The sequence below is a fragment of the Acomys minous genome, assembly GCF_964271855.1.
Source record: "Acomys minous genome assembly, chromosome: 11".
NCBI classification, from domain to species: domain Eukaryota; kingdom Metazoa; phylum Chordata; class Mammalia; order Rodentia; family Muridae; genus Acomys; species Acomys minous.
The window spans coordinates 23,885,726-23,909,999 of record NC_140492.1 but is presented as its reverse complement, the minus strand read 5'-3'; the positions used below and the strand labels follow the sequence as shown (position 1 = coordinate 23,909,999).

At 37.1% G+C, this 24,274-nt stretch overlaps 1 protein-coding gene across 7 annotated transcripts in view; it reads left to right on the top strand.

Moving 5' to 3' along the window:
* The window catches only part of ROBO1 (roundabout guidance receptor 1), a 994,953-nt gene that overhangs the window by 828,446 nt on the left and 142,233 nt on the right, over window positions 1–24,274 (top strand). For all 7 annotated transcript variants that reach the window (XM_084802512.1, XM_084802517.1, XM_084802513.1 and 4 more), the window contains one exon: window positions 23,833–23,990. In XM_084802512.1, coding sequence (XP_084658638.1) covers window positions 23,833–23,990 — 158 coding nt within the window. The remainder of the gene's footprint in view (window positions 1–23,832; window positions 23,991–24,274) is intronic.

The window sequence follows — 24,274 nt, the reverse complement described above, 5'->3', positions numbered from 1 at the left end:
TGTGATCTTTTACTAAATGCTCAGGAGTCTTCCCAGCCTTATTTTGTTTCATTTCATTGATATTTTTACTAAGTGCACATGATGTATGTGTACTAGAATTCAGCATGGGACCAAAAGTCACCTTCCCCAGTGGTCATATGAAAATCAACGTCTTTATTCTTGTTAAATGGTGCAGTTTTCCTTCCTGGAAATGATGTGAGCTACTTGGGATGTAATTGTCCAAAATCTGTGTTCATGAGTAATTTAATGGAAAATCTACTATTAGTTAAGCTGGCCATAATTTCATGGGATGGTTTACCAGCTAATAACTTTTGTTTTGTGATTGGTACAAATTGCAATTTATACCAAGGAATATATACAAATAATGCATTCACTCAAAGCATGTGGCACACATTATCAGATGTTTGTAAACTACTGAGTATAGGATTCCATACAATACAGAACAAATCCATTTCTTTAAATTATATAAAAATTTATATTTTATGAAATATCTTGAAAAGTATTATTCATTTGTCAGTGTTTCTTGTCTTAGTATATATCTATCAGATATTCATTAAATAGAAGATATTATCTATTCAAATCTTTCATACTTAGTAAAGAAAACAGAAGGCCATTTCTGGCTGTTTTTATTTAAAAAGAGAAAATAATGCCATTTTAGTGGTTGTTGACATTGGTCAATGTTGTTTTCAAATGCTTGTTGAAAGATGAAAGATTTATATGATCTGAACAAAAGACAGAATCAGAACTATTATTTGTTGGTTGTTTTATAAAATCTTGTGCTTCTCAAAATGTGGCAGTGAGTTTCTTCTGCAGTTTCCAAAGACTGATTTAATTTTTCGTTTAAAAAGTCTTAGCAGTAAGTGCAGGGAACTTTCAACCCCTACTCAGATCTAGTGACTGGACAGGACATTCTCCATAGTTGTGTGGAGAGTGGGGACAGACTCTGACATGAATTCTGGTGCCCCATATTTGACCATGTCCCCTTGGTGGGGAGGCCTGGTGGCACTCAGAGAAAGGATAAGCAAGCTACCAAGATGAGACTTCATAGGCTATGACCACATAATGGGGGAGGAGGTCCTCCTCAGTCACAGACATAGGGCAGGGGAACAGGGTGAAAGTGAGAGGGAGGGAGGAACAGGAGGATACAAGTGATAGGATAAAATTTAAATGTAATCCAAATAAATTAATTAAATAAAATATAACTTTGAGAAAAGTCTTAGCAAATATTTTCGTTTTAATAAAGAACAAAGCATTGTAATGACGGTTCCATATAAGCCTTGCGCATGGAATCATAATGCGTGCAAACATTGAAGACTGTGGAAGCGCTTAAATTGACTAATGATTTTAGGTTGTCACAGTTATAGCCAGGCATAGCATTAGAGCCCAACTAATGGACCAGAGAATGGATAATTGCCAAAGCCTATGCTGGGGAGTTGGTTGCATGTTGTCTTATTCCTGTCTCTTGTATGCTAGCTGTTATTTTAGGAAAAATTCTTACATTCAGAAATGGCCAGTGAATGAGCATTCCTCTCAGAATTGCTTGAAAACCTAAATAAGATTATCTTAGTACTTGAAAAACTGCTATTGCATTCCTTTCTATGTAAGAAGTAAGTACTGCCCGGCCTAAGGAACACAGAACCCAGAAGCCTGCAGAAGACAAGTAGAGGAAGGACCATACAATATCAAATCAATACAGCCATAACATTGGCAAACATGTAATGAAGACAACAGTGTTTCGGCAGATACTCTGTGCCAGAGACCTTTTGTTTTTGGGTAAGTAGAAAGAGGGAGACACATCTAATGAGGAATAGTAAGGATTATGGGTTGTCTAGCACATCTTGCTGAGTGTAGAGCAAAACCACTTTTCATAATGCCTTTTTTCTTTTCTGTCCAAAACTGTCAATCAAAAATGAAAGGCTATTAATACTAGAGGTAACTTTTGACCAGTTTATTCTAGAAACATAGAGTACTCAAAAGAAAAATTTTTTAAAAACATCAAGATCTAAAATGATTCATGATGTTGATTTTCTCATAACCTTCAAATAACGGATTTAACCAAGTTCCTCTAGTAAGCATTTTTTCAAGAAGGAACTGTTTTATAACTATAGATTGTACAGTGTTCACTCTATATGATGCTACTCAAATATAATAGATGAGGACACTGATTTTTTTTTATTAAATTGATATGAGTACACCATTGTTTTCAGGCCTCTCAAACTGTCTACTTCCCACCTGCTAAATCCCATATGGCTCTGGTGAGAATGGCTTAGCCCATACGCCAAGATATCAACCCAGTTACTACACAGTGTTGACACAAGTGTAAGATTTCAAAACACACATGCTAGACACATAAGTACTGATGACTGAATATTAATTATCAGCTTATTTGGGAATTTTGGTATAGTTCTGTGATGATATCCCTTGGAAATATCTGATATAATACACAGTTCTTGCTTCAAAGGTCACATAACCCTGATGATGAAATCAGGTTTAATATCACATAGACGGACCTAGAGTAGAATCCTGATTCCTGCAAATAATAAGCAAGTGACTTATTACCTCCCAGACACCACTTTCTGCATTTATACAATACTGAAAACTCTTCAGTTTTTGAAAGAATGAAATAGGATTCGGTGTTCAACCAAAACCTAAGGCTAGAATGCTGGATTTCCATGCTCTTGGAGCCTAGGCACAAAAAATAATCACATTGAATTGGGGAAGCCATCTTTGGCCAAGTTTATGTTTCTTTTTGTCAATTAAAGTTTTATCTCAAGTATTTTCTTATTTTTAAACATATATTATGTCTGTATAATACTCCTTTGCAACATAGTCATTTAATGAACAAGGTAAGATTTTGATTTTAGAATACTTAGAGAAAGTTTGAAATAAATTTCTGAGCTTACACAGAGCCAACAAACCTTCATGTAGGCAAAAAATGAACTGAGACTAGGAGGATTGTAAAGAAAGTACCACAGAAGAGAGACCCCAGTGAACACCCTTTTCATATATTGCAGTTTGAGAAAAAACTGCGGCTAATGATTTCATGGTCGCCTGTCAGTCTGAGGTGCATAGCCCTTCCTTCCTGTGGAAGCAACAGACTTGCCATTGCATGCCTGTCTTCTTTTGTTCAAGATCATTTTGAAAGGATAAATTTTAAACAAAATTACCTCAACTAGAAAGTTGTGAGGGGATTAGGGAAATTTATTCAAGCAGGCACTTTAATCAAAGAGGTATTTGTTAGAAATGGGGCCCAAAATATACTTGACCAAGTCATATAAATAGTAACAGTCTCCTCTTTGAGCTCCAGCCCAAGGCTTTAGAAATGACTTACGAATGTAAATAAATACAAACCAATAGGAGTCCTGTTTTTATTATTTCTCGGGGAATTTCTGGACAATCTGAGAGCAACTTGCTGCAAGTTCAGCAGATGGTTAAAATTAACCTTGATCCTGAGCCAGCACGATTGGCTTGCTTTCTATCAGCAAGGGATGTAAATTTACTCGGACACATTTTAATTGGCATTTATGCAACTTGTACACACAGATGCTGGGCTCATTGAGAAATCCTGAGTGCCATCTGCTTAGCCAGCTTTGCCCTCTGTGATAAAACAAGCTGCTCCCGGGTTCCCTCAAACGTTCGTCTCACATTGTGAATGACCTCCCTGCTAGTGTGCTATTGTGTGCCTATTAGTGCCTACAACAAAAACCTAAAAGTCCATTGTTTTCTTATTCTGTATTAGACGATATTCTTACTCTTTCCATGTATAAAAATCAAATTGAATTATCTTTTTCTGTTTGACAGGCAATACTTTGTTAAAGAAATTTCTTAATAAAAAAGTGGTCTTATTGTTTTATAGAGAATTATAATGTTTTATAAGATAATTTAAATGACCTTTTGTATCCTTGTTAAGTTTGACTTACATAGGAACTAATCATTAAATCTTGGCCTGCGGTTTCATCTACATGTAGTTTTAGGCTATTTGACCATGTCTTAGCTAACAGCCAGATCTCTCTACAAGCCTTGGGGCATATGCCAGCAAAGTCAACTCATGGTCTATATGAGGAGACCTTGAATGACCGTGTGTGTCTTATGACAATTAATAGGAAGGGCTTCTTTTTAAACATGAGGTATTGATTATGTTTGCTTTGGTTTTTATTTCAATGCTAGAGATTGAACTCAAGGCCTTGTGCCTTCTGTAGGCACAGTGCCATGATCTATGCCCCCCAGGTATTAATGGCAGAAGCCAGCTACAATAGTCAGCTGCAAATCTCTTAGACTTTCAAAATAAACATGTGAGAAATAACAGCAACATAACTAGAGATGTTATCCAGTTGCCTAGCAAGGACGAGGCAGCGAATCCAGTCCCAGCATCACATAAACCAGACGTGATGGCACATGTCTCAGCTGCATACAAAATTGGAGGCCAGCCTGACATAGAGACCCTGTGTCAAAAATAAAACAAAATCTAAAATTTACACTGTTTCATTGGAGGTGCTTCCATTTACGTTAACATTACAGCTGAACCCTCTCCATACAGTAAGTCTTTTACTTAAAAAGGCACATAACCATCAAATTAATTTTGCAGCCTTTCTTTTTAAAGTACTTGTAGGAGAGCTGTCATTTTTAAAGCTGCCGCGATGATAGAATGAGCCGTTATTTGATCAGTGCAGGCCTTATATCTCTGTGACAGCTATAGAGATTGCGATGGCGTCTTCAAACTGAATTCATGAGCCCAAGAAGGGAATTCCTAAGCTGGAAAGATAGATGTTCAAAGAGAAATGTAAACTAACAGATGCAGTAGCAAATGGAAATGCCTCTTAGGGGGATGGTTTAGTTAATTTCCTCTTGCGATTACCGCCTCACACTGTACCATTACTCGCTGGATTAATATAATTGTCTTCTAAGCGTGAATTTTCTGAAGCCTGATCTAATGGCAGGAACTATGAAACCCTTCCCCAATGAGCCACCTTAGTCTACTCAGGTCTGCCAGGGGCTTTCCATGACGTCCTGCCTCCCACCATTTCTAAACACATCCAAAGGCTTCTCGAAGATTTGTTAAACCATTTAAAATTTCAGAGCTCTTAGCTATCTTTGGAATCTGTTCAAGTTGTCACTGACCAAAGATAATCTAATTGGAGGTCAGAGAACTTCCCTAAACTGTTTCAGTTAATGTAGCATTAAACCCATGGCTTCAATTTCTGAAACATAGTTTTTCCATCTATAAAGTGAATAGTGGACTAAAAATTACAAAGCCCATTAAAACACCTTTTTTAATTGAAACATGCTAGGATTTGTGATGGTTAGTATAGAAAATAAGGTCACAAGTTGTAGATTTATTTGTTTTACTTCATGTCTAAGCTGTTACACTTTGGAACAGACCAATAAGTCCTTCTTTGTTAATTAAACGATAGTATATCTTTCATTGAAAAAAATGTTATGGGTCCAGTGACATGGCTGGGTGGATAAAGGTACTTGCTACCAAGCACGATAACCACCATTAAATCCCCAGAATCCCTATGATAGAATGAAATAATTTAATGCTGTAATGGACCTGTGACTTCTGCGAGAGTGTCTGGGCACACACACATGTGCATCACCCCCCACTCTCTCTTACACACACACACACACACACACACACACACACTTGAAACATACCATCAAGTTGCTTTTAAACCTTTCCACCTGTTAAAGTGAGCCATCATTTTCTCGAGAGCAACAGCTCTTGATCATTTCTGTAAATGTTGATTCTTCTAACTCAAATAGCATCCTGCCATAGCATCTTCTCCTGCTCTTCCTCTGTGGAATTTTATTTTGCAGAGTAACCTTACCCAACCAGAGGGCTCACATTCTCCATGGGGATTTACATTGTCTTACGTATAGACTGCCTGGCTTTAAGGCTAGGGTCAGAGTTGAGCAACAGGGTAGACAATGCAGTAGGTGTGCAGGTGGGGGTGAGACGGACAGTTAGCTGAATTATTCTTGTGGGATGAGTGTAGTTTGATGACAAGCAGAATCAAAGATAGAGACCGTTTTATATTCTCTCATGAGAAGACTTTTGAACGTCTGTGTACTGGATTAAGATAAACAGCAGATAAATAATACTCAACGGTGAATTTAGGAAGAAGATAGATTTCATGTTAAGTCTCCACGTGCACATGTATTGTGGAATCTTGTAGTGAAGTACATTAGCATAGTTAATTAAAATCCACAGTTAACTTCAAACGTACTCAATATGGAATATAATCTAGAAGATTAAGATGTGATTTTAATCATGCCGGTGATAGAGTACCACATACCTTAAATGGTTCGGTTGGAGGGAGTATTCAGGGATTAAAATGCTCAAGCAGCCTGTCCGTGAAGTAGTCTTCTAAAGCTGCTGTAAATGCCTTTACTAGTTCGTTTGCAAGCCATTAGAGAGCCAAGAGCACTACATAGTAATTTAGGATGTCTTAGGTCTCTGACTTTGTCTAAGTGCTGGTTTGCTGCTAATACTCTGTCTCGGCAGCCTGTGGGGTCAGAGTGAATCCTAGAATTGCCACTCTTTCCAGTGGCCTGCCATTATTCCTCTTAGTGACAGCAATATGCTTCTTCTCTCAAGTACTACTTAGGTAACATCATCTTAATCCTAGATCCTTTCAATTATTTATGCACTTTGAGGTAATATACATGTATGCTTCTCATGTACTTTGTCACGTGATCACGTGCATGGCTAGATTCCTCCACATTAATGACTGTTTACAGCATGCTTCCTCCAGTCCTGGGATCTTGTATAAATACTGGTAGTAGTCTTCAGATTACTATTCACAATGCTTTGATATGCCTTTGTTTCGATTCTGTCAACAAAATTATAACATTGTAAAATTCTGGGTGTTTAAAGCTAAATGTGATATTAAGTTACTGTGATGCTTCTCTCTAAAAGCATCAGAAATTGTGTCATTTACACCACTTTAATGAAGAACCTGCATAAGTTGTTTGGTTAGAAGGGAACATAAAATTGTCTATCTTAAAAAAATGTTCTCTTTTCATCATAAAAATTCACCACAACTAAATTTTCTTATATGAATTAAGTCATTAGCTTTTATTATTTTTGAATTTGAAAGGACTTCATGGGTCAAAATATGTGACTCCAGTAAAATTACTTCTCTGTGGCCCATGAACCCAAAGGGAAGCATAAGATTCCCACTTGAGAGATGCTGGCATCTCATTTCTTTGGAGGCACGATTATGTTAACAGATATATGTCCTTCATCCTTGTATATCCACATAAGCATCCCTTTAACTGCAACTCAGTGAACTCGCCAGGCACAAGTAACAAATTGAAATATAATTAAAAGTGGAAGCAACAATGTGTTTTTAATTTTATGATTTCCTGGCTTTTGGTATTTAGGTCAAAAGGCATTCAGTATTTTAACTGCGCTTAAAGAAAACAAAACAAAACAGAACAAAAAAATTTACAATCTTTCCTTTGACCCACCATTTTGCTCTAAGACATTAAGACCTTGAGATTTCTCCTTGATGCTTGTCAGTCAGGAATTTCATCTAACCATCATTGGTCAATGTCGACTAAAATGTTACACACCTATATTTACTTATTTATTCATTCATTTACTTTGGTTTTTCAAACTAGGGTTTTCCTTTGAAGCCCAGGCTGAAGTCGAACTCAGAGATCTGTCTGTATCTGCCTCCTGACTGTTGGGATTAAAGGCGTGCACCACAACACCTGACTCCAATCTTTTATTTAAATTAGAACATTCATTTAGTTTCCTACGAGACTACTAAAGGGCCAAGAAAACCTGTTTAGGTATAGAGAAATAGTTTTATAATTACTTTACCAGATAAATATTACATTATTATTAATAATCATAGGAATTGTCATGTTTCAAAAAAATCATAACCTTAGTCATATTGATTTTAAGGTAATTTTGCTTGTTGCTTAATATTCAGTTTACATATGAAAGCTAGATCTACTAAATTAACTTCAGCATCACATTTCTTGAATTATACAATGTGAAAATTGTGTCCATAGGAAGCTATAACATTGTTTTGAGAGTTAAAACCTTAAAAAATATTTCAAATATTGTGTTACCAATATGTTTCTGTTTCTATTTACTAACTACTGCAACTAAGAATATTAGGTACAAGAAAAAAACCAAGTGTTCTACATTTTCTCCTAATAGTTAATAAAGTGATCTCTAAAATGATTCACTTCTCATTTTTATTGCCTTATAAAAGGTTTGCTGATGAGAGGAAACTTATTACATGTGTCTCCAAAAAAAACCAAATGAACGACTTCAAAACACTTGTATCAATATATTTAAATTATAGACAAAATTTTATGATAATCAAACACCATTGACTAGTTACAAACAATACAATAGAAACAGAACTGTCTTTCTATGCCTAGAGACTCAAAGGATTTCTTTTAATTGTCAAGAAAGTCACAGCTGCTACTTGAAAACTAAAACCATTTACATTTGTTAAATTTACAAAAGATGTTGCCACCCCAACTGGGGTCTGCTAAAGGAAAGACTAATCCACAGTGATCCTGCAGCACAGCAAGGCTCACAGCTTCCTTTGTATTGTTTCTGCATCTCAAGCTTCTGATGGTTTTATAGCTCTTTACATAGCTCATAGAGTGTTTTCAAAGGCCAGTCTGTTAACCTGGTCATCAGAACATTTGTCCTTCTCTATGAGCAGAGGTTTTCAACTCTCCTAACAAGCACTGGGCACCTTTATCCATTTGCCTTAGTCCGCCTTTGCCAGATTCCCCTGTCCTCAGTTGATTGTTTAAGACTGGTTTACTTAAAGACCTCTGGCAGATAATTTTATTTAGCAAACTCAATAAAATTATTAACAATTGGCCAGGATTATTTTCCTTCGAATTTTACGACAAAGGCTACCCCTAAAAATAGCAGCTTAAATTTGTGAAATTTCACCACATTTTGTTTGTTGCAAGAGGAAAATTTTTCTTGCTCATTCGTGAGACCCTGTCCAGGTCAGGCTTTGTGACTGTGGTTTCTGTTAACTGGGGAGGGGCTGCCAGGAAAGTATGTGGCTAGAGTAGAGGGTGGGGGGGTCTCTTATCTGGGGTGCTGGTCCATGTCTGATCCCTGTAGACTTCAAAGGGGAGCCTTCATGGTGGTTTTACAGTTTCTAGAGTGTCTAGATTGTCGCTTTCATCATATATTGTGGCTACCTATGAATGCCCTTGCTGCAAAATTATTCCTTGCATCATGGCTTTGTTTCTACTTCGTTCACCCCAAAAGAAAAGTTGTTTATGAATCTAGATCTTTCTGTGGTGTACGTTCAGAGGTGAGCAAAGTTTCAGGGCAGCTAAGCACAAGGCAAGTTTCACATCTTTTTGGTGTTCAAGAAAACTTACTTAGGAAGATCAATTAGCACCAGAAACCAACTTTTCTGTGTAGACATACAGTACAGGGGAATAACAGTGGGGGAACATGGAACAGGAGCAAGATGAGGATGCTAAAAGGATAAAATTTATAGATTAAAGAGATTGTATATGCATATAGTCAGTTCTCAATGTCAACCAGGAATGTTGGTTTCAGACACACACACACACATACACACATGCTCAAATGCCTTGTGTAACAATGTGGACTATTTCCATATAACCTACACAAGCCTGCAGTGTACATTAAATCGTCTCTAGATTATTTCTGATAACCTATTGTAATGCTATGTAATGCTACGTAACTTGTTTTTTGGCAATAACATGAAAACTGCTATAAATATTTAGTAAAATTCAATTTAAAAATATTTTCCCTCTGCAGTAGGTCAAATATTTTGATGTAAACCTAGAGATACAAAGGGACAAGTCTATAGCTAAATGGTAGGGTGAACCGTGAATCACAGTGGTTCAGTGGACAGGCTTGAAAAGATCACACTTGTGTGTGTGTGTGTGTGTGTGTGTGTGTGTGTGTGTGTGTGTGTGTGTGTGCTTGGAGACTAGAGATCCACATGGGATGTCTTCCTCAGTTGTTCTCCAATATACTCCTTGCATCAGGGTCTCTCTCTCTCTCACTCTGGAGGCTACTTGCTTGCTTAGATTGTCCAGCTGGGACACACTGGGTATCTACCTGTTTCCACTTCCACAGATCTGGGTTACAGATGTACACTGCTATACTCAAATTTTGCTTAAGTGCTGGGGATCAGAACTCAGGTCCTTGTACTTGCATGACAAACACTTTATAAACTGAACTATCTCGTTAGCCCTAGGGTTGTTTTTCTATTGTTGTTGTTGTTGCTTAATTTTATATTACAGACTAGATCTTATGGAGGACAACTTTGACCAGATTTTTGTCCATTTTTTTTCTTTCTCTATGCTTTAATTTTTTATGAGCCATGTTTGTGACTTGTTAATTTTTTGCATTCGAGTCCATCTTTGGTGAAATTTTAGGTTTGCAATATTTTATATTAGTCTTCATCACATAACTGTTGTAACTACCAAACACTTCGCAGAATTTTTAAAAGGTATGTGTAGGGGCCTGGTTTGTATACAGGTGTGTTGCCAGGTTGTAGAGTATCTACAAAGGCTAGAAGATGTCAGGTCCCTTGGAGCTGGATTTACAGGCTTGTGAATTCAACCTCAGACCTCTGAAAGAGCCCTGCGTGCTCTTCACAGCTGAAAATTCTCTTCAACTCCATCACAGTTTTTTGTTTTGTTTTGTTTTTTCATGTGCAAGGATTATGGGCCCCAGAAATTCCTCTCATCATCATCATTATTTCATTTATATGGTGATAAAGGAAACCAAAATCCACCAAGTTGATGTCCACAGACATGGTGCTTGTCTTAGGAAGCATCAAGAAATCCATATGCCAAGCTACCCAAGAAGAGACGCATCATCAGCCTCTATTGTCAAGCATCCTGGGTATCCATCACATCTTCCTATGCCATATTTTGGGTAAAAAGTGAAGCTGAATTTTTAAGGCATCAAAACACAGCCAAGACTCTCCACATAAGCCAGGTACCTTTGAGTGCGTGTGAGACACACTGTGTTGTCATTCCCTTGGAAGCTGAGGAGGCCTCCAAGTCGGGCACTGATGTCCTGGTTGTTGGCTCTATATAATTTACCTTCAGTCAACTCAACTGAGACTAACACTGAGCTTCTAGCAAGGAGTGTCTGTGAGTAACATATTTTGCAGCTTGAAATTCCCATGGATTGAAGACTTTTAATTTCCAGCATGTGGTTTAAAAAAAAATAAAAAAAGGAAGCCAGGCAGTGGTGGCGTAAGCCTTTAATCCCAGCACTAGGGAGGCAGAGGCAGGTGAACCACTGTGAGTTCATGGCCATCCTGTTCTACAAAGTCTAGGACAGCCAGGGCTAAAACAGAGGAACCCTGTCTCAAAAAACAAAAAACAAAAAACAATTGGATACAGGCTGTCAACATTTAAGAATGGTTCATAATGTGAGGTTTTTTTTTTTTTGACAGTGTTATGTATTGTTTTGTTATCATGTTTGATATTTTTCTTTTGCATCTAATACTTCCTGAGGAGGATTAAGTTGCGTATTGCGTAAAGTAGAATTATTGATAAAACTAACATCATTAAGGTGATTTATAAAATGATGTTTTTCAGTTAATTTAATCCCTTGTATCTTCAGTCAGAGCTTGTTAGTGCATTTGCAGCTCTCAGCAAAAAAAAAAAAAAAAAAAAAAAAAAAAAAAAAAAAAGGTCTTAAACCCTGTCGGCCAGAGAGCTGGAGGCTGAATGTTCTCTCCCAAGGGATCCGCACTGTTAGGAAAAGGCAGCTCTCACAGCTACACAATTGCACACTTGTTATGGTCCTTGGAGATTGAAAGCCCTGTTAGGTGCTCACCATTATTATTCTGAGGTCTTAGACAGCTTGTGATAGGGGAAGATCCAAGGAAAGAACAGATCTGAGAGTCATTATGCTCCGAAATGGTAATAGTGATTTAGGGCAGATTGTCACCAATTAAAGACCTTTTTGTTTAGAGGATGTGTTCCTCTGTGTGCTATTTAGACTTGGGTTTTTCCTATCATTAAAAATATCCCTTTGCGTTTTGGGAGACATGTTATAATTGGCAACCTTAATTATGCTGCACAAAGATACACTGGTGAGAAGGCCTTTTTTTTCCCCCCTCTTTTTCATTCTTAAACCCAATTGCTGTTTTCTCTGGTGTCCCACAATTGCTAGGGCGGTTTTAACAAGATCATTTTAAGCTGTGAGGCTTTTTCTCCCTTGAGATTGTTACCAATGCTAGGCACTCCCACCCCTTACTCGCTAAAACCATTTAAAATCTTTCTGTTCTTCTCCCAGCCTTCAGAAATAAACTATGAATACTCTCTCTCTCTCTCTCTCTCTCTCTCTCTCTCTCTCTCTCTCTCTCTTTCTCTCTCTCTCTCTCTCTTTCTTCTTCTTCTTCTTCTTCTTCTTCTTCTTCTTCTTCTTCTTCTTCTTCTTCTTCCTCTTCTTCTTCTTCTTCCTCCTCCTCCTCTCTCCCTCTCTTTTTAATTAAATAGCCATTGTTTCTCATCATCTATTCCAGTTAGACAGCACTCTGGCCTTTTACAGGCACTTTGTCAGATCTATCAACCCCTGTAATAGAGAGTATGCAAACGGTTAGGGCTGAAGTCTAATGTTGTACATGTCTAGTGATTCATTTAACAAAACAAAACAACAAAAATGAAACAAAATACCTTGAGCCTTTCACTGCCCGACTGTGTATCCTTGTTTGCAGTGTGGGGAGGGAAGAGAAGCTAGGAAGTTCATGATTAGATTGCATGGTTTTATGAGTATATAAACTGTAGTTAAACAGGACTTCATAAAGGTGTTATCTTCATAAAAGTAGTTGGGAAAAGTACTTCTCTACATACTATTTTAAAGTTACAGTGCTACCTCAGCTGAGTATATTTTGAGATGACACAGAAGTAAAGTTTGTCAATCAACAAGAGGACAGTCTCAGGTCTGGGCATTTCCTAGAAGACTAGCCAAAATTAGTGCTTATTGCATTTATATAAGTATGGCCTAGTAATATTTATTATTATCCCTATAATTATTATTATGGCAGTATTTTTAATCTGCTAGCAATCAATAAAACACAGACAACTGTTATATTTTAAAATAGCCTTGGTCACCCTGGGGCAGGACAGATATTAATATGCTTAACTACATCTCATATCCCATACTCTGCCCCAATCCAATATCATCTGCTTCTAATAGTTTCTATCGAGCTACCTCCCACCCATAATCCCAAATACTTTCTCATTATCATCATCTAGGCCAAATCTCCATGCACTCTGGGCATTTTCTTCTTCCTGCACCTAACCCATGGCACCAGTGTCATAGGAGGGACAGAAAGAGAGAGATCCTGTTACTGATTGTGACTACTATTTTTACTTTAATAATCATTTTTGCTTTCTGTACTTCAAAGGAAAAGGCTTTAGAGGAAAAAATTGCAAAAAAATTTATAGGTTGGACTGAGGAAAATGCTAGGGTATCAGAGACAAAGCAAAGTGAAAATATGAAATTTGGAAACAAACTTTAGAAGAGAAGTTAGAAAGGCTTATAACTAAGAATAATGATACTGAGAAGGGCCAGAACAGGCAACACCACTTTGTAACAAGACTACAGGGAGGTCTATAGCTGTTAAAAAACCTAAAATGATTTTCCCAGCCTTGATAAAAAAAAAACTACCAGGAGATGAGGAAAATCTACAAAGTTATCAGGATTTTGATTGGCAACCTATAGATGCACAAGATTCAAAAGGGTTTAAGGAGGCAATAAACAATTATGGCTTACATTTGCCTTATGTCAAACAGATAATAAGTGGGCCACACAGAATCACATAATTCCGAAAGATGAGAAAGATTTGATGACAGCCATTCTAGAGCTGGGTCCCCAATGGCAATAGGTGGCACGGTGGAAAGATGGGGCCTCACTTATGGAGCAATGAAATAGGACTAGAGGCACTGATACTGTCAAGGATCAATTACTAGATGAAGGCCCATATTCTGAATTAAGACTACATATTACCCTTGATAGTACTGTCTTAGAACAATGCTGAACAATAGCTATGAATGTTTAGGACAAGGTTGAATAACAGGGACAAACAATCATTTACAAAAATTAACCCAAGATACAAATGACTCTTTTACTGATTTTTTTTTAAAAAAAAAAAACAGAGACTAACTAAAGTTCTGAATAGAACAATAGCAGACCCAAATCCTAGAGACATTCTCCTTTCCTCTCTAGCTTTGAAAGTACTAATGCTGAATGCAAAAGGATATTAGACTCTTGAGGGCAAGATCTACACCTCTTCATGAATAGATTAAAACTACCACCTTAATAATTTACTGTATCAATTAATGTATGAAGAATAATTTTTATTTCAACAAGTGCTAACTGTTCATTTTGTGATCGTTAATCACAAATCTTAAATTTTTATAAGGCATACTGGTTACCTACTACACTGCTATTTGAGAGCTAGAGAAAATTAACCTGCTGTAAGTCATATATAAGTTCTCGATGATCAAAACGCCACCTACTAGTTTACTGTGACCACTTGATGCTCTGTACTTGCAAAGTCCCTTGAATAGCACTAACACTTGGTATATATTCCATGGATGTGATGTGGTACTCCAGTCATGTTGTAATTGTTTTTGAATAGCGACTTTCAAGTGTGTTTTTTAAGTCAGATAAAATATATGATATGCCTCAAAGTAAAAATCAATCACGCTAAAATCATAAGATAGTTTAATTAATTGAGGAACAGTACCACCTAACTGGGACTTGGAGTATCATAATACAATCTTAGTCAATAAATCTCATCTTGCATTAAATATTAAACAGCAGAATTTGAAACCATTATATTTCAGCCAATTCACTTTTTTTCTTTTTTCTTTTTCTTTTCTTTTCTTTTCTTTTCTTTTCTTCTTCTTCTTCTTCTTCTTCTTCTTCTTCTTCTTCTTCTTCTTCTTCTTCTTCTTCTTTTTTAAAGACCAGGCTGGCCTTGAACTCACAGTGATCCACCTGCCTCTGCCTCCCAAGTGCTGGGATTCAAGGCATGTGCCACCCTTGTCTGGCTTTTTTTCTTAGTTAGAACAATACTCTTTAAATTGTTTTGTCCCTTTCCATTCTTATTTCCATCTCATGTTCATTCATAGAGTAGCCAGAATGAGCATTTCGTTATGATAGATACACCCCAAAACTTGTGGGACATGAAATAGAAGCTAGCTCCTTATGTAGGCTGCTGCACACAGCACCACTGCGCCAACTTTCCACACCAAACTCAAGCCACATTGTCAGGAACTTAACACACTGCACTGGGCTAAGTCTCTTAGAATGCCTTTACAGTGCCAGATTTCCTCTTCGACATAGACTGTTTCCTCTTCCTACAGTGTGCTTCCTTAGGATAATTCTTGCTAATTTTTCAGGATTCAGCTCATTTCTTTTTTTCTCAGAGCCCCTTTACCTCCTGTACAACTTCTGTTTGTTACAAATCTTTCACAGCTTCATACTGTTTCCTCCCTGCCTTGTATCACAATAATAATTTATATACAATATATCATGTAATATAATATATACAACAATGCACAATAATATATACAATATTACTTGTACATGTGTACTTTGTACATGTGTACTTATACTCAAAAATACCTGTACATTTTTATAATGTACAATAATAATTGTCTATTTATCACAATATATTTCCTCCTCTCTATCTCTGTATGTATATATATATATATATATATATCATTTACTTAAATATTGTCTTTCTACCTTTCTTTATATCAGAGCTTTATGAGAGTAGGACTAATGCAGGTTGGTGTCACCATTTCATATGTAATATCTAACGCACAAAACATTCACTGTAGGCAGTGACACACGGCATATCTCCTGTATTGTTCTGGGCAGTGGTGGTATGGAACTGATGATGACAAATTCATTGTTTTCCTGGAGTTGACCTTCAGGTAGAGGAAGGCAGTAAATACAGAAGAATATGCTCTTTCCTAAGGCTCCTGAGTACATGATACTAAATATAAAGTTGGGTTTATGGAAGAAGAAAGAAAGAAAGAAAGAAAGAAAGAAAGAAAGAAAGAAAGAAAGAAAGAAAGAAAGAAAGACTGCCTGTTTTGCTCTAATCAGAGTCCCATAGCTCAGATATCTCATTTTGTCTGTGTTGTTTTAACCCTGCCAGCGTATTCCTGAGTGTGACTTTCATTCTGGCACTTGGAGGCCCCCATCAATGGCATTCTTTGTCCTCCTTCCCACTTGTACTGGCAGCTGAGAAATTTGGCAATTCCTTACATAGTGACTAATAGCAATACTTCTTTGTAGATGTAATGCCCCATAAAAATGGCAAGTCCTGCATAAACATTAAATAATTAGTTTTCATAATAACCCTATCAAGATAGAGTGTTAAACTCTGTTTTGTGTGGAAATAACTGAGTCATTGTGAGTATATTTATCACAGTCACGAAGGACTGCAAGAATTACTGGTAATTCTGAAATGCATGACTTCCGTTTTCTAACTCTTATGCATCATAGGCCAATAACAGGGGTAGTGCTTCATAAATCATGCATTCTTCAGTAGTAAATTAATGTCCCTCATACTTTATATCCAAGTGTATAAAATGCACACACATCTAGTAGGTTACTAACATTTTTAGCATAGAGGGCATAAGTTAGCCACTTGCCCTTTTTCCTTCGTTAGTATATATGTTTATGTTACCCCAGACTTTCTTTTTTTTTTCTTTTTTTCCCTTTTTTTCTTTTTCTTTTTCTTTTTTTTATTAATTTATTCATATTACATCTCAATGGTTATCCCACCCCTTGCATCCTCCCATTCTTCCCTCCCTCCCATTTTCCCCTTACTCCCCTCCCCTATGACTGTGCCTGAGGGGGACTTCCTCCCCCTTTATATGCTCATAGGGTATCAAGTCTCTTCTTGTTAGACTTTCTACTCTGCTGGGTTTTAGCTTTTTAAATGTTGATTCTTATGAATGTCCACTTTTCTCTACAAGTCATTACAGATGTTCACACCAACCTAGCATGCCAAAGTCACCTTTCATTTGACTCCGTGACTTGATGCCACTGTAATACATGGTAGGGAGTATCCTAAACCATGAAGCAGGAAGCATCACAGTGTTGTCCATGAGTCTACAAAAATGCAAATATAGACCAAAAGTAAGTGCAGTCTGGAAGTTGATTCTTGCTGAAGATGTAAAATGTCTTGGATTTTTTTTTCTTCTTGAATGTAATGGCAGAGAAAAAGAAGGGGCCAAGAACAACATGCCACCAGTGCTGCAGCCCAGCAAAACCAGACCACGGGAGCATGCGTATGTGTTAACTTAGCTTGCTCCGTCTCTATACCTTATATAAAGTAACAGGTCACCACGGCTTACTTTTATTCTGGTCCTAGTATCTCTTTCTATTTGTAGTGGTTTGCACATAACTGTTCCCAGAGGTGAACTGATATGTGACATCAGCCAGCACCAGGTAAGTTTAGGGACATGTCATTCTTTAAATAAAAAGGGTAGCTGTCTCCTAGGATGGAGAGTCGGCAGCCTCTGAAAGCTCAGAAGTTCCGGCCCCTGAAAAATGAGTGCTTCCTCCAGTATATTTCCCTCCAGAGTCCTCACCAAAGTAAAATGTAACATTCTAAGATGAAAGTGGCATGTGTTAAAACCACCTGTAATCGATGACATAATTATAGAAGAATACCCATAGATAAATTCCATATCATTGTTAAAAAGTAAACGTGTTTTAGAAACAATTGCTGTATAATGAAAACCCTGTCCAGATCTGATCTTTGAAAGTAATGTTTTTAAAAAGAATGACATTACATGGGGGTTGCTTAAAATGAACATCACTTGATGGAATATTTTACATTTTGTCCCTTCTGGTTTCATCTTAGTGTGGTATCATCTTGTGTATATGGGCTATTTAAAGCTAAAATTTGATAATTTACTACAGAATATTTGGGGCTATTTATGTCGCTTTGTTCTCTCAGCATCACTTCCTAACTAAAAGTTTGGAAAACAAATAGTTTACGTATTCCTATACAATCCTTACAGCTCCCAAAGTACATCTGTTCCTGCAAAATAACATGCAGGAAGTCCTATTCAATTTCTATTTCTGACTTTCTGACAGGATTTTTTTTAGGGGTATGCAGTGTGTGTGTGTGTGTGTGTGTGTGTGTGTGTGTGTGTGTGTGTGTGTTTCATTTGTGAGAGGATGCATGCAGTGGGTGACTTTGCTTCTGGGGGTCAAAGGGCATTCATTCCTCATGTCATTTTTGATGAGCCATTCACTTTGGTTTTGGAACTGGAGATCGGAACGTATGCATTGTGTGAGGCTGGCTGGCCGGCCAATGAGCCTCAGGAACCTGCTCACCCCTGCCTGCCAGTGATGAGTTATTAACATATTCCAGCACACTTTCTTACGTGGGCGCTGGGGATCCATCTCAGGTCTTCACGCTGTATAGTAAGCACAATTGAGCCAACTCCCTAACCCAAGGCTGTCTCCTGTTTATCTTGTATTAGAAAAGTAGAAGAGCTTTATAGCATAGTTACCAGGCAGAAGGTTTGTAATTAATACAGATATCTTATATCAAATAATGAAATTAAATAACAGTTCTTAATGCAAACCTGTTAAGTTGACATTCAGAGGTCATGATGTATTATAAAAGTGAGGCATTTGTACTCTACTCTAAGTTGAAAATTGTTTATGATTTTGAAACTATAAGTTTGTAACTATATCCGTGCTTTCTAACTTATTTTCTTCTCTGGCACCCTCTACTTTTAAAGGACTTCGCTTTTTCTCTCCCCATAAATAGTATTCGCCATTAGCTGCAAAGTCCCATTTACAAGATTACCTTTTATGTAGAAAAAAATAGATCTCAAGACTGCATTCTATCTTTTTTGCTGTTGTTGTTGTTTTTCCCAAGATACCCAGTTCTAATTAAAATGCCTATGTTTAATTAAAATGCTGATGATTGTACAGCCTGTTCAGTTGGGTTGGGGTTGAAATAAACTGTTGGTGAGAAGTAACACATCATATGTATTCTGGATAATGAATTCTGATTCCCAGTGTGCTGATCAATATGTGAAGAGGTCCCTTCCAAACGTGGGGAAATCTGAGAGTACAAAATGGTAAGAGGCTAGACATATGACTGTCAGGAGGGAGATTTCTCAGTGAGCTTCTGTTCCCTTGGAAGGAAGCTGAAATATTAGTTACATTATGACACTTAAGTAGATAGAATTGCAAATAGTGTTAGAACAAGACTGATAGACACGCAACTTGCTCGATGAAATTTCCTTTGTGGCTGGCGAGCTGATTGAGGCTTGGCCCTGATTTTTTCTTTCCACATTCCCCATTTGTATAATAAAGATAGTAATCTCATTTCATTCATTCATTCATTATGAGGATTTAATGAGGAGATACTAAGTGCTGCACACTTATTAAATACCCTACACTGCTAAGATTACCACTGTGTTACGGTTCTCTTTGGTGTGACGACGTGTTTCTCTACCTTGAAACACCCTAATCTGTTAGAGTCTCATTTTAAATTTTGATTTAATTTTTTTTACTTTATTATGACTTTGGGGGTTTCGCCTGCATGTATATGTGTACATCACATGTCTAACTGGTGTTTCAGAGGTCAAAAAGGCTAGAAAAGAGCTTCTAGTCCCCTGGAACTAGATTTGCCAATGGTTGTGAATCATTGTGTGGGACCTTACCCAGGTCCTCTGCAAGAATGACAAATGCTTTTCCAGTTCCAACCAGTTTCGCTCACTCTCTCTTTTTTTTTTAAATATATTTTATTAATTTATTCATATTGTGTCTCAATTGTTATCCCATCCCTTGTATCCTCCCATTCCTCCCTCCTCCTATTTTCCCCTTACTCCCCTCTCCTATGACTGTGACTGAGAAAGACCTCTACCTCCTGTATATGCTCATAGGGTATCAAGTCTCTTCTTGGTAGCCTGCTATCCTTCCTCTGAGTGCCACCAGGTCTCCCCATCCAGGGGACGTGGTCAAATATGGGGCACCAGATTTTGTGTGAAACTTAGTCCCCACTCTCCACTCAACTATGGAGAATGTCCTGTCCGTTGGCTAGAACTGGGTGGGGGTTCGAAGTTTACTGCATGTATTGTCCTTGGCTGGTGCCATAATTTGAGTGGGTCACTCTCTTTTAGGTTTGTTTGCATGTTTATTTGTTTTCTCACATAAGTTGTTCTTCTTTGGAGGCCAGAGGACAACTTATGTGAGTTTCTTCTCTCATTTCACCATCTCTAGTCTAAAGATTGAACTAAGGTAATCAGGCCTGTCAGCGAGAACTCTGGTGCCCCGTATTTGATCACGTCCCCTGGATGGGGAGACCTGGTGGCACTCAGAGGAAGGATAGCAAGACACCAAGAAGAGACTTGATACCCTATGAGCATATACAGGGGGAGGAGGTCCCCCTCATTCACAGTCATAGGGGAGGGGAGTAAGGGGAAAATGGGAGGGAGGGAGGAATGGGAGGATACAAGGGATGGGATAACAATTGAGATGTAATATGAATAAATTAATAAAATATAATAAAAAATAAAGAAGTAAAGCCTGGTGTATTGCCACCACAGTGCTATGCAAATACTGACTCTTCCTCACACGTGAACTTTGTGTCTTTGCTTTGTCTCTTAGCTACTCCCTATTATGTGGGCAGGAGTCTGGCACATCACTGGCTTTTTTTTTTTCTCACAGAAAATATTGATAATTATTTTAATCATTGTTTTAGAAATAATACAAAGATGGCTCAATGAGTAAAGACACCTGACAGACCAAGTTCAATCCCTGGGAACCACGTGTACATAGTTGGCTCTTCCATATTTTCTTCGGCCAACGTCTATGTGCCATGGCAAATACAGATCCACATATATACACATAATTAAAATGAAATGTGATTTTAAAAATTAGCTAAAACTTGCCTAACATCATTCAGAAACAGAAATAATTGTAAGCATTATTTAAAAGGAGCAATTCAAGTTAACCATTTTTGAAAACCGAGAGCTTCCGGGAGTTCACTGGTGGTCTGCCTTGTCTTATTTAAAAAGTGAGAGATATGAAAAGCCCGTGAGCTCAGTATGCATCAGCCTATATATGCAGAAGCTCAGGTACACAAAGAAGAAGAGATGGGTCACAGCTGTAACTGCAGAGTGGCCTGGCTGGCTCTCTCTTAATTGATACCTCCTAGAAGTGTGAATGCTATTTATTCTGTTCAAATTAATGGTACATGTTATTTTGAGAATTGAGATACTTTTTTTAAATTTTATAATTATCATATTTTTTAAAACTTTACAAAGCAAGTACCCTGGATAAATGAAGAAAAAGACAAAATTTTAAAAGATCCACGATTTGGAATTCTTGAGGACTTTAGATATTTTTCTACCAAGATGTTGCCAATCATTTGAATGTAATTTTTAAGTTACTTACATATGCACACAGTTTTTTAATTGTACATTTTAATTAAAAATAATGTCATTTAGTAATATGGCATTTAATATTTTCTTCAAAAGGAAAATTTCAGGGAAAATATAGGTAAGAAACATTGTTTTTATAGAAGGAAACGTCTTAAATTCATACTTTATGAAACATTGCCTGTAGCTACAAACATTACTGAATTTTTATACTTTACAGCTGCAAAAATAATTACATGAGTGTTATCGAAGCAGCAATCTTTAATGGATTATGCTTTATTAGTTTTCTATTATTCACTGTAAAAACAGCCCAAATAATATGATAAATGGTAAGTACAGCTTGACTGATTTTAAACCTTTGATATTTTCCATAAGACATTTTACCATTTATTGGCTTACTGGAGATATGATCTTAATTTATAAATAAAATAAAGTATGGCCAAGATTGTTTTAAGTCTGCCACTTGGAAAAAAATTGTACAACATGTTTGCTTTCATTTGAAAGATATTTTCTTTTGAGTGTTTCAGGGGTGTTAGAACATTTCAAGGGTGCTGTCCCAGATTAGTCACAGGATCCAGCATGGGCAGTTGCTGCCTGTTAAGGCCATACTTTACGTTTTCTTTATTTTATGTTCTTATCTCCTAATAACAGTATAGCTTAGACATGATGAAAGCCTTCAAGCTGCTTATTTTTTAATGAGGAATTGAAGACATCTCACTTCAACAAGATGCACTTTGCATCTGCACTGCTGTAAGAGCTTAGAGTATAGCGGTAACTATTCTAACAGTTTGGACCAGGTGTACTTCCTTTTCCTTCTCATTTCACTATTCTTCCAAAGATAGGAAACAAGACTGTTCTTTGAAGCAGCATTTCTATGGGCTAGCATGTTCTTGTTGCACCAGAGTTGTTTCAGGATACAGGATAAACCCAGTTTTCCATGGGGTCGCATGGCTTGCATGGTTACATGAATACGGTTAGCACAAATGAAGGGAAATAAAGAGATGAAAGGAAAAACAACTACTGGGGGACACTTTATTCAAGGCTAGGAAAGTAAAATTTAAGGTTGCTCTTATTTTGACTGATGGTGCGAGTATAAATTTTCAGTATCATGGTGCTTCGTTCTATTAAAACATTTTCAAAAGCCACGTGGATGAAAATATGTCCATTCCAATACACAACTCTGGCTTTAAAATTCAGTTCAGTGTTATTTCTGAAGATAAGCACTGTTCCCTCCAGATTTATGTACTTAGCTTACAAATAAACACTTTATGTGTTCCCTTATACTACTTTATGAAGATGGTTCACATCTTATTCTACGCAGAATGAAGGGCAATAACTATGGGAAAGTTGACCATCTATTGACTTTGTGTTGATGTGTATGTCTCCTTCCATGCTTTGTAATTTAAAATGTGGTATGAAAATCATGTGTTCAAGGTGATTTAACAAAGAATATACTTGTGGTTTAAGGCCTGTTGACGATGACAAGTAATTTAACATCTCTTGGTATTATCAAGGTACTAAGGACAATTTTCCTGTATGAGCTGTTTCTAGAGCACATTATTTGTTTAATTTCCCACACTTTCCCCCTGCAGTCATTAAATAAATAATGTTTCTTATTTTATGGTATGTAAATATTATATTCTTGTCCACTTGAGATGACGTGAATAGATTGTTTATTCCTTTAAAATTTAAAGTTTACAATGTAAAAGAGATTAATAGTCTATTTCCTTCTAAATAGGTTTCTGGCTAACAAAAATAACTTTGGACATAAATTATGCTGTCTACTAATTATAACATGTATTCTAACTCCTTCCAACCCAGTGACAATGAAAAAAACACACTGATGTTGGAGTCATTGGCAAATGTGTGTGGAGTTTTCATAGTGACTATATTTAAATTACATTGGTACTACAATGTTCTATGGTAATTTAAATATCTATAAAATCAATTAATTGTATGCTCTCAAGTATCTTCATTCATATTTTTTGTTTGTGTGTTTGTAATTGATGTAATAATGGAAAGCAGTGTTCTGAGGTTTCCTGTAAGTGAAAGATTCAGTTAAGTCATTAGCATTTGGAAGAGAGAAATGTAGGTGGTGGGCAGAAAAGGCGTGCAATTCAGATAAAATGCTAACTGTGAGGAGGAGAAGCAGCAGAGTGCACATGCTTGCTGCCCTGTGAAGAATATGACATAATCCTTTCTGAGCATGTTTAAAGGACAAGTACCTTTTCTGAGCAGCAGATGCTGGGAATAGATAGGGGTTCTTTAAGTTGCATTGCATAGCTATTAGTGGAAGTATATTCTAATAAATGTCCCTTTTGCTGAAGCTCAGAGATAAGGACTGCATATGTCACCATTGAGTGTGATGATTTAATCTTGTCCCTACAGTACTACGGGATGACTTCAGACAAAACCCTTCAGATGTCATGGTGGCGGTAGGTGAGCCTGCCGTAATGGAATGCCAGCCTCCTCGGGGCCATCCAGAACCCACTATCTCCTGGAAAAAGGATGGCTCACCCCTGGATGATAAAGATGAAAGAATAACTGTGAGTACTGACTCCAGTGGCAGGGGACATCTGCGGTAGATGTGTGTGCATCGCTACCCAAGCAAAAGAGGACATAGAAATCAGTTCTCGGCACTAAAGCCTTGCATTAGCTCTCTTTCTCAGTTCTTCTTCTAAAAGAAATATATTTCAATTTCCCTTGTACAGACATGAAAATGCATGGTTTTTAGAGGCTAGTGAAAGGAAGAGTACATATTTCTGAATCTAAAGTGTAAACGTTCATATTTCTATATAGATTTAACTATTATGGTTGCTTGAAGCTGAGA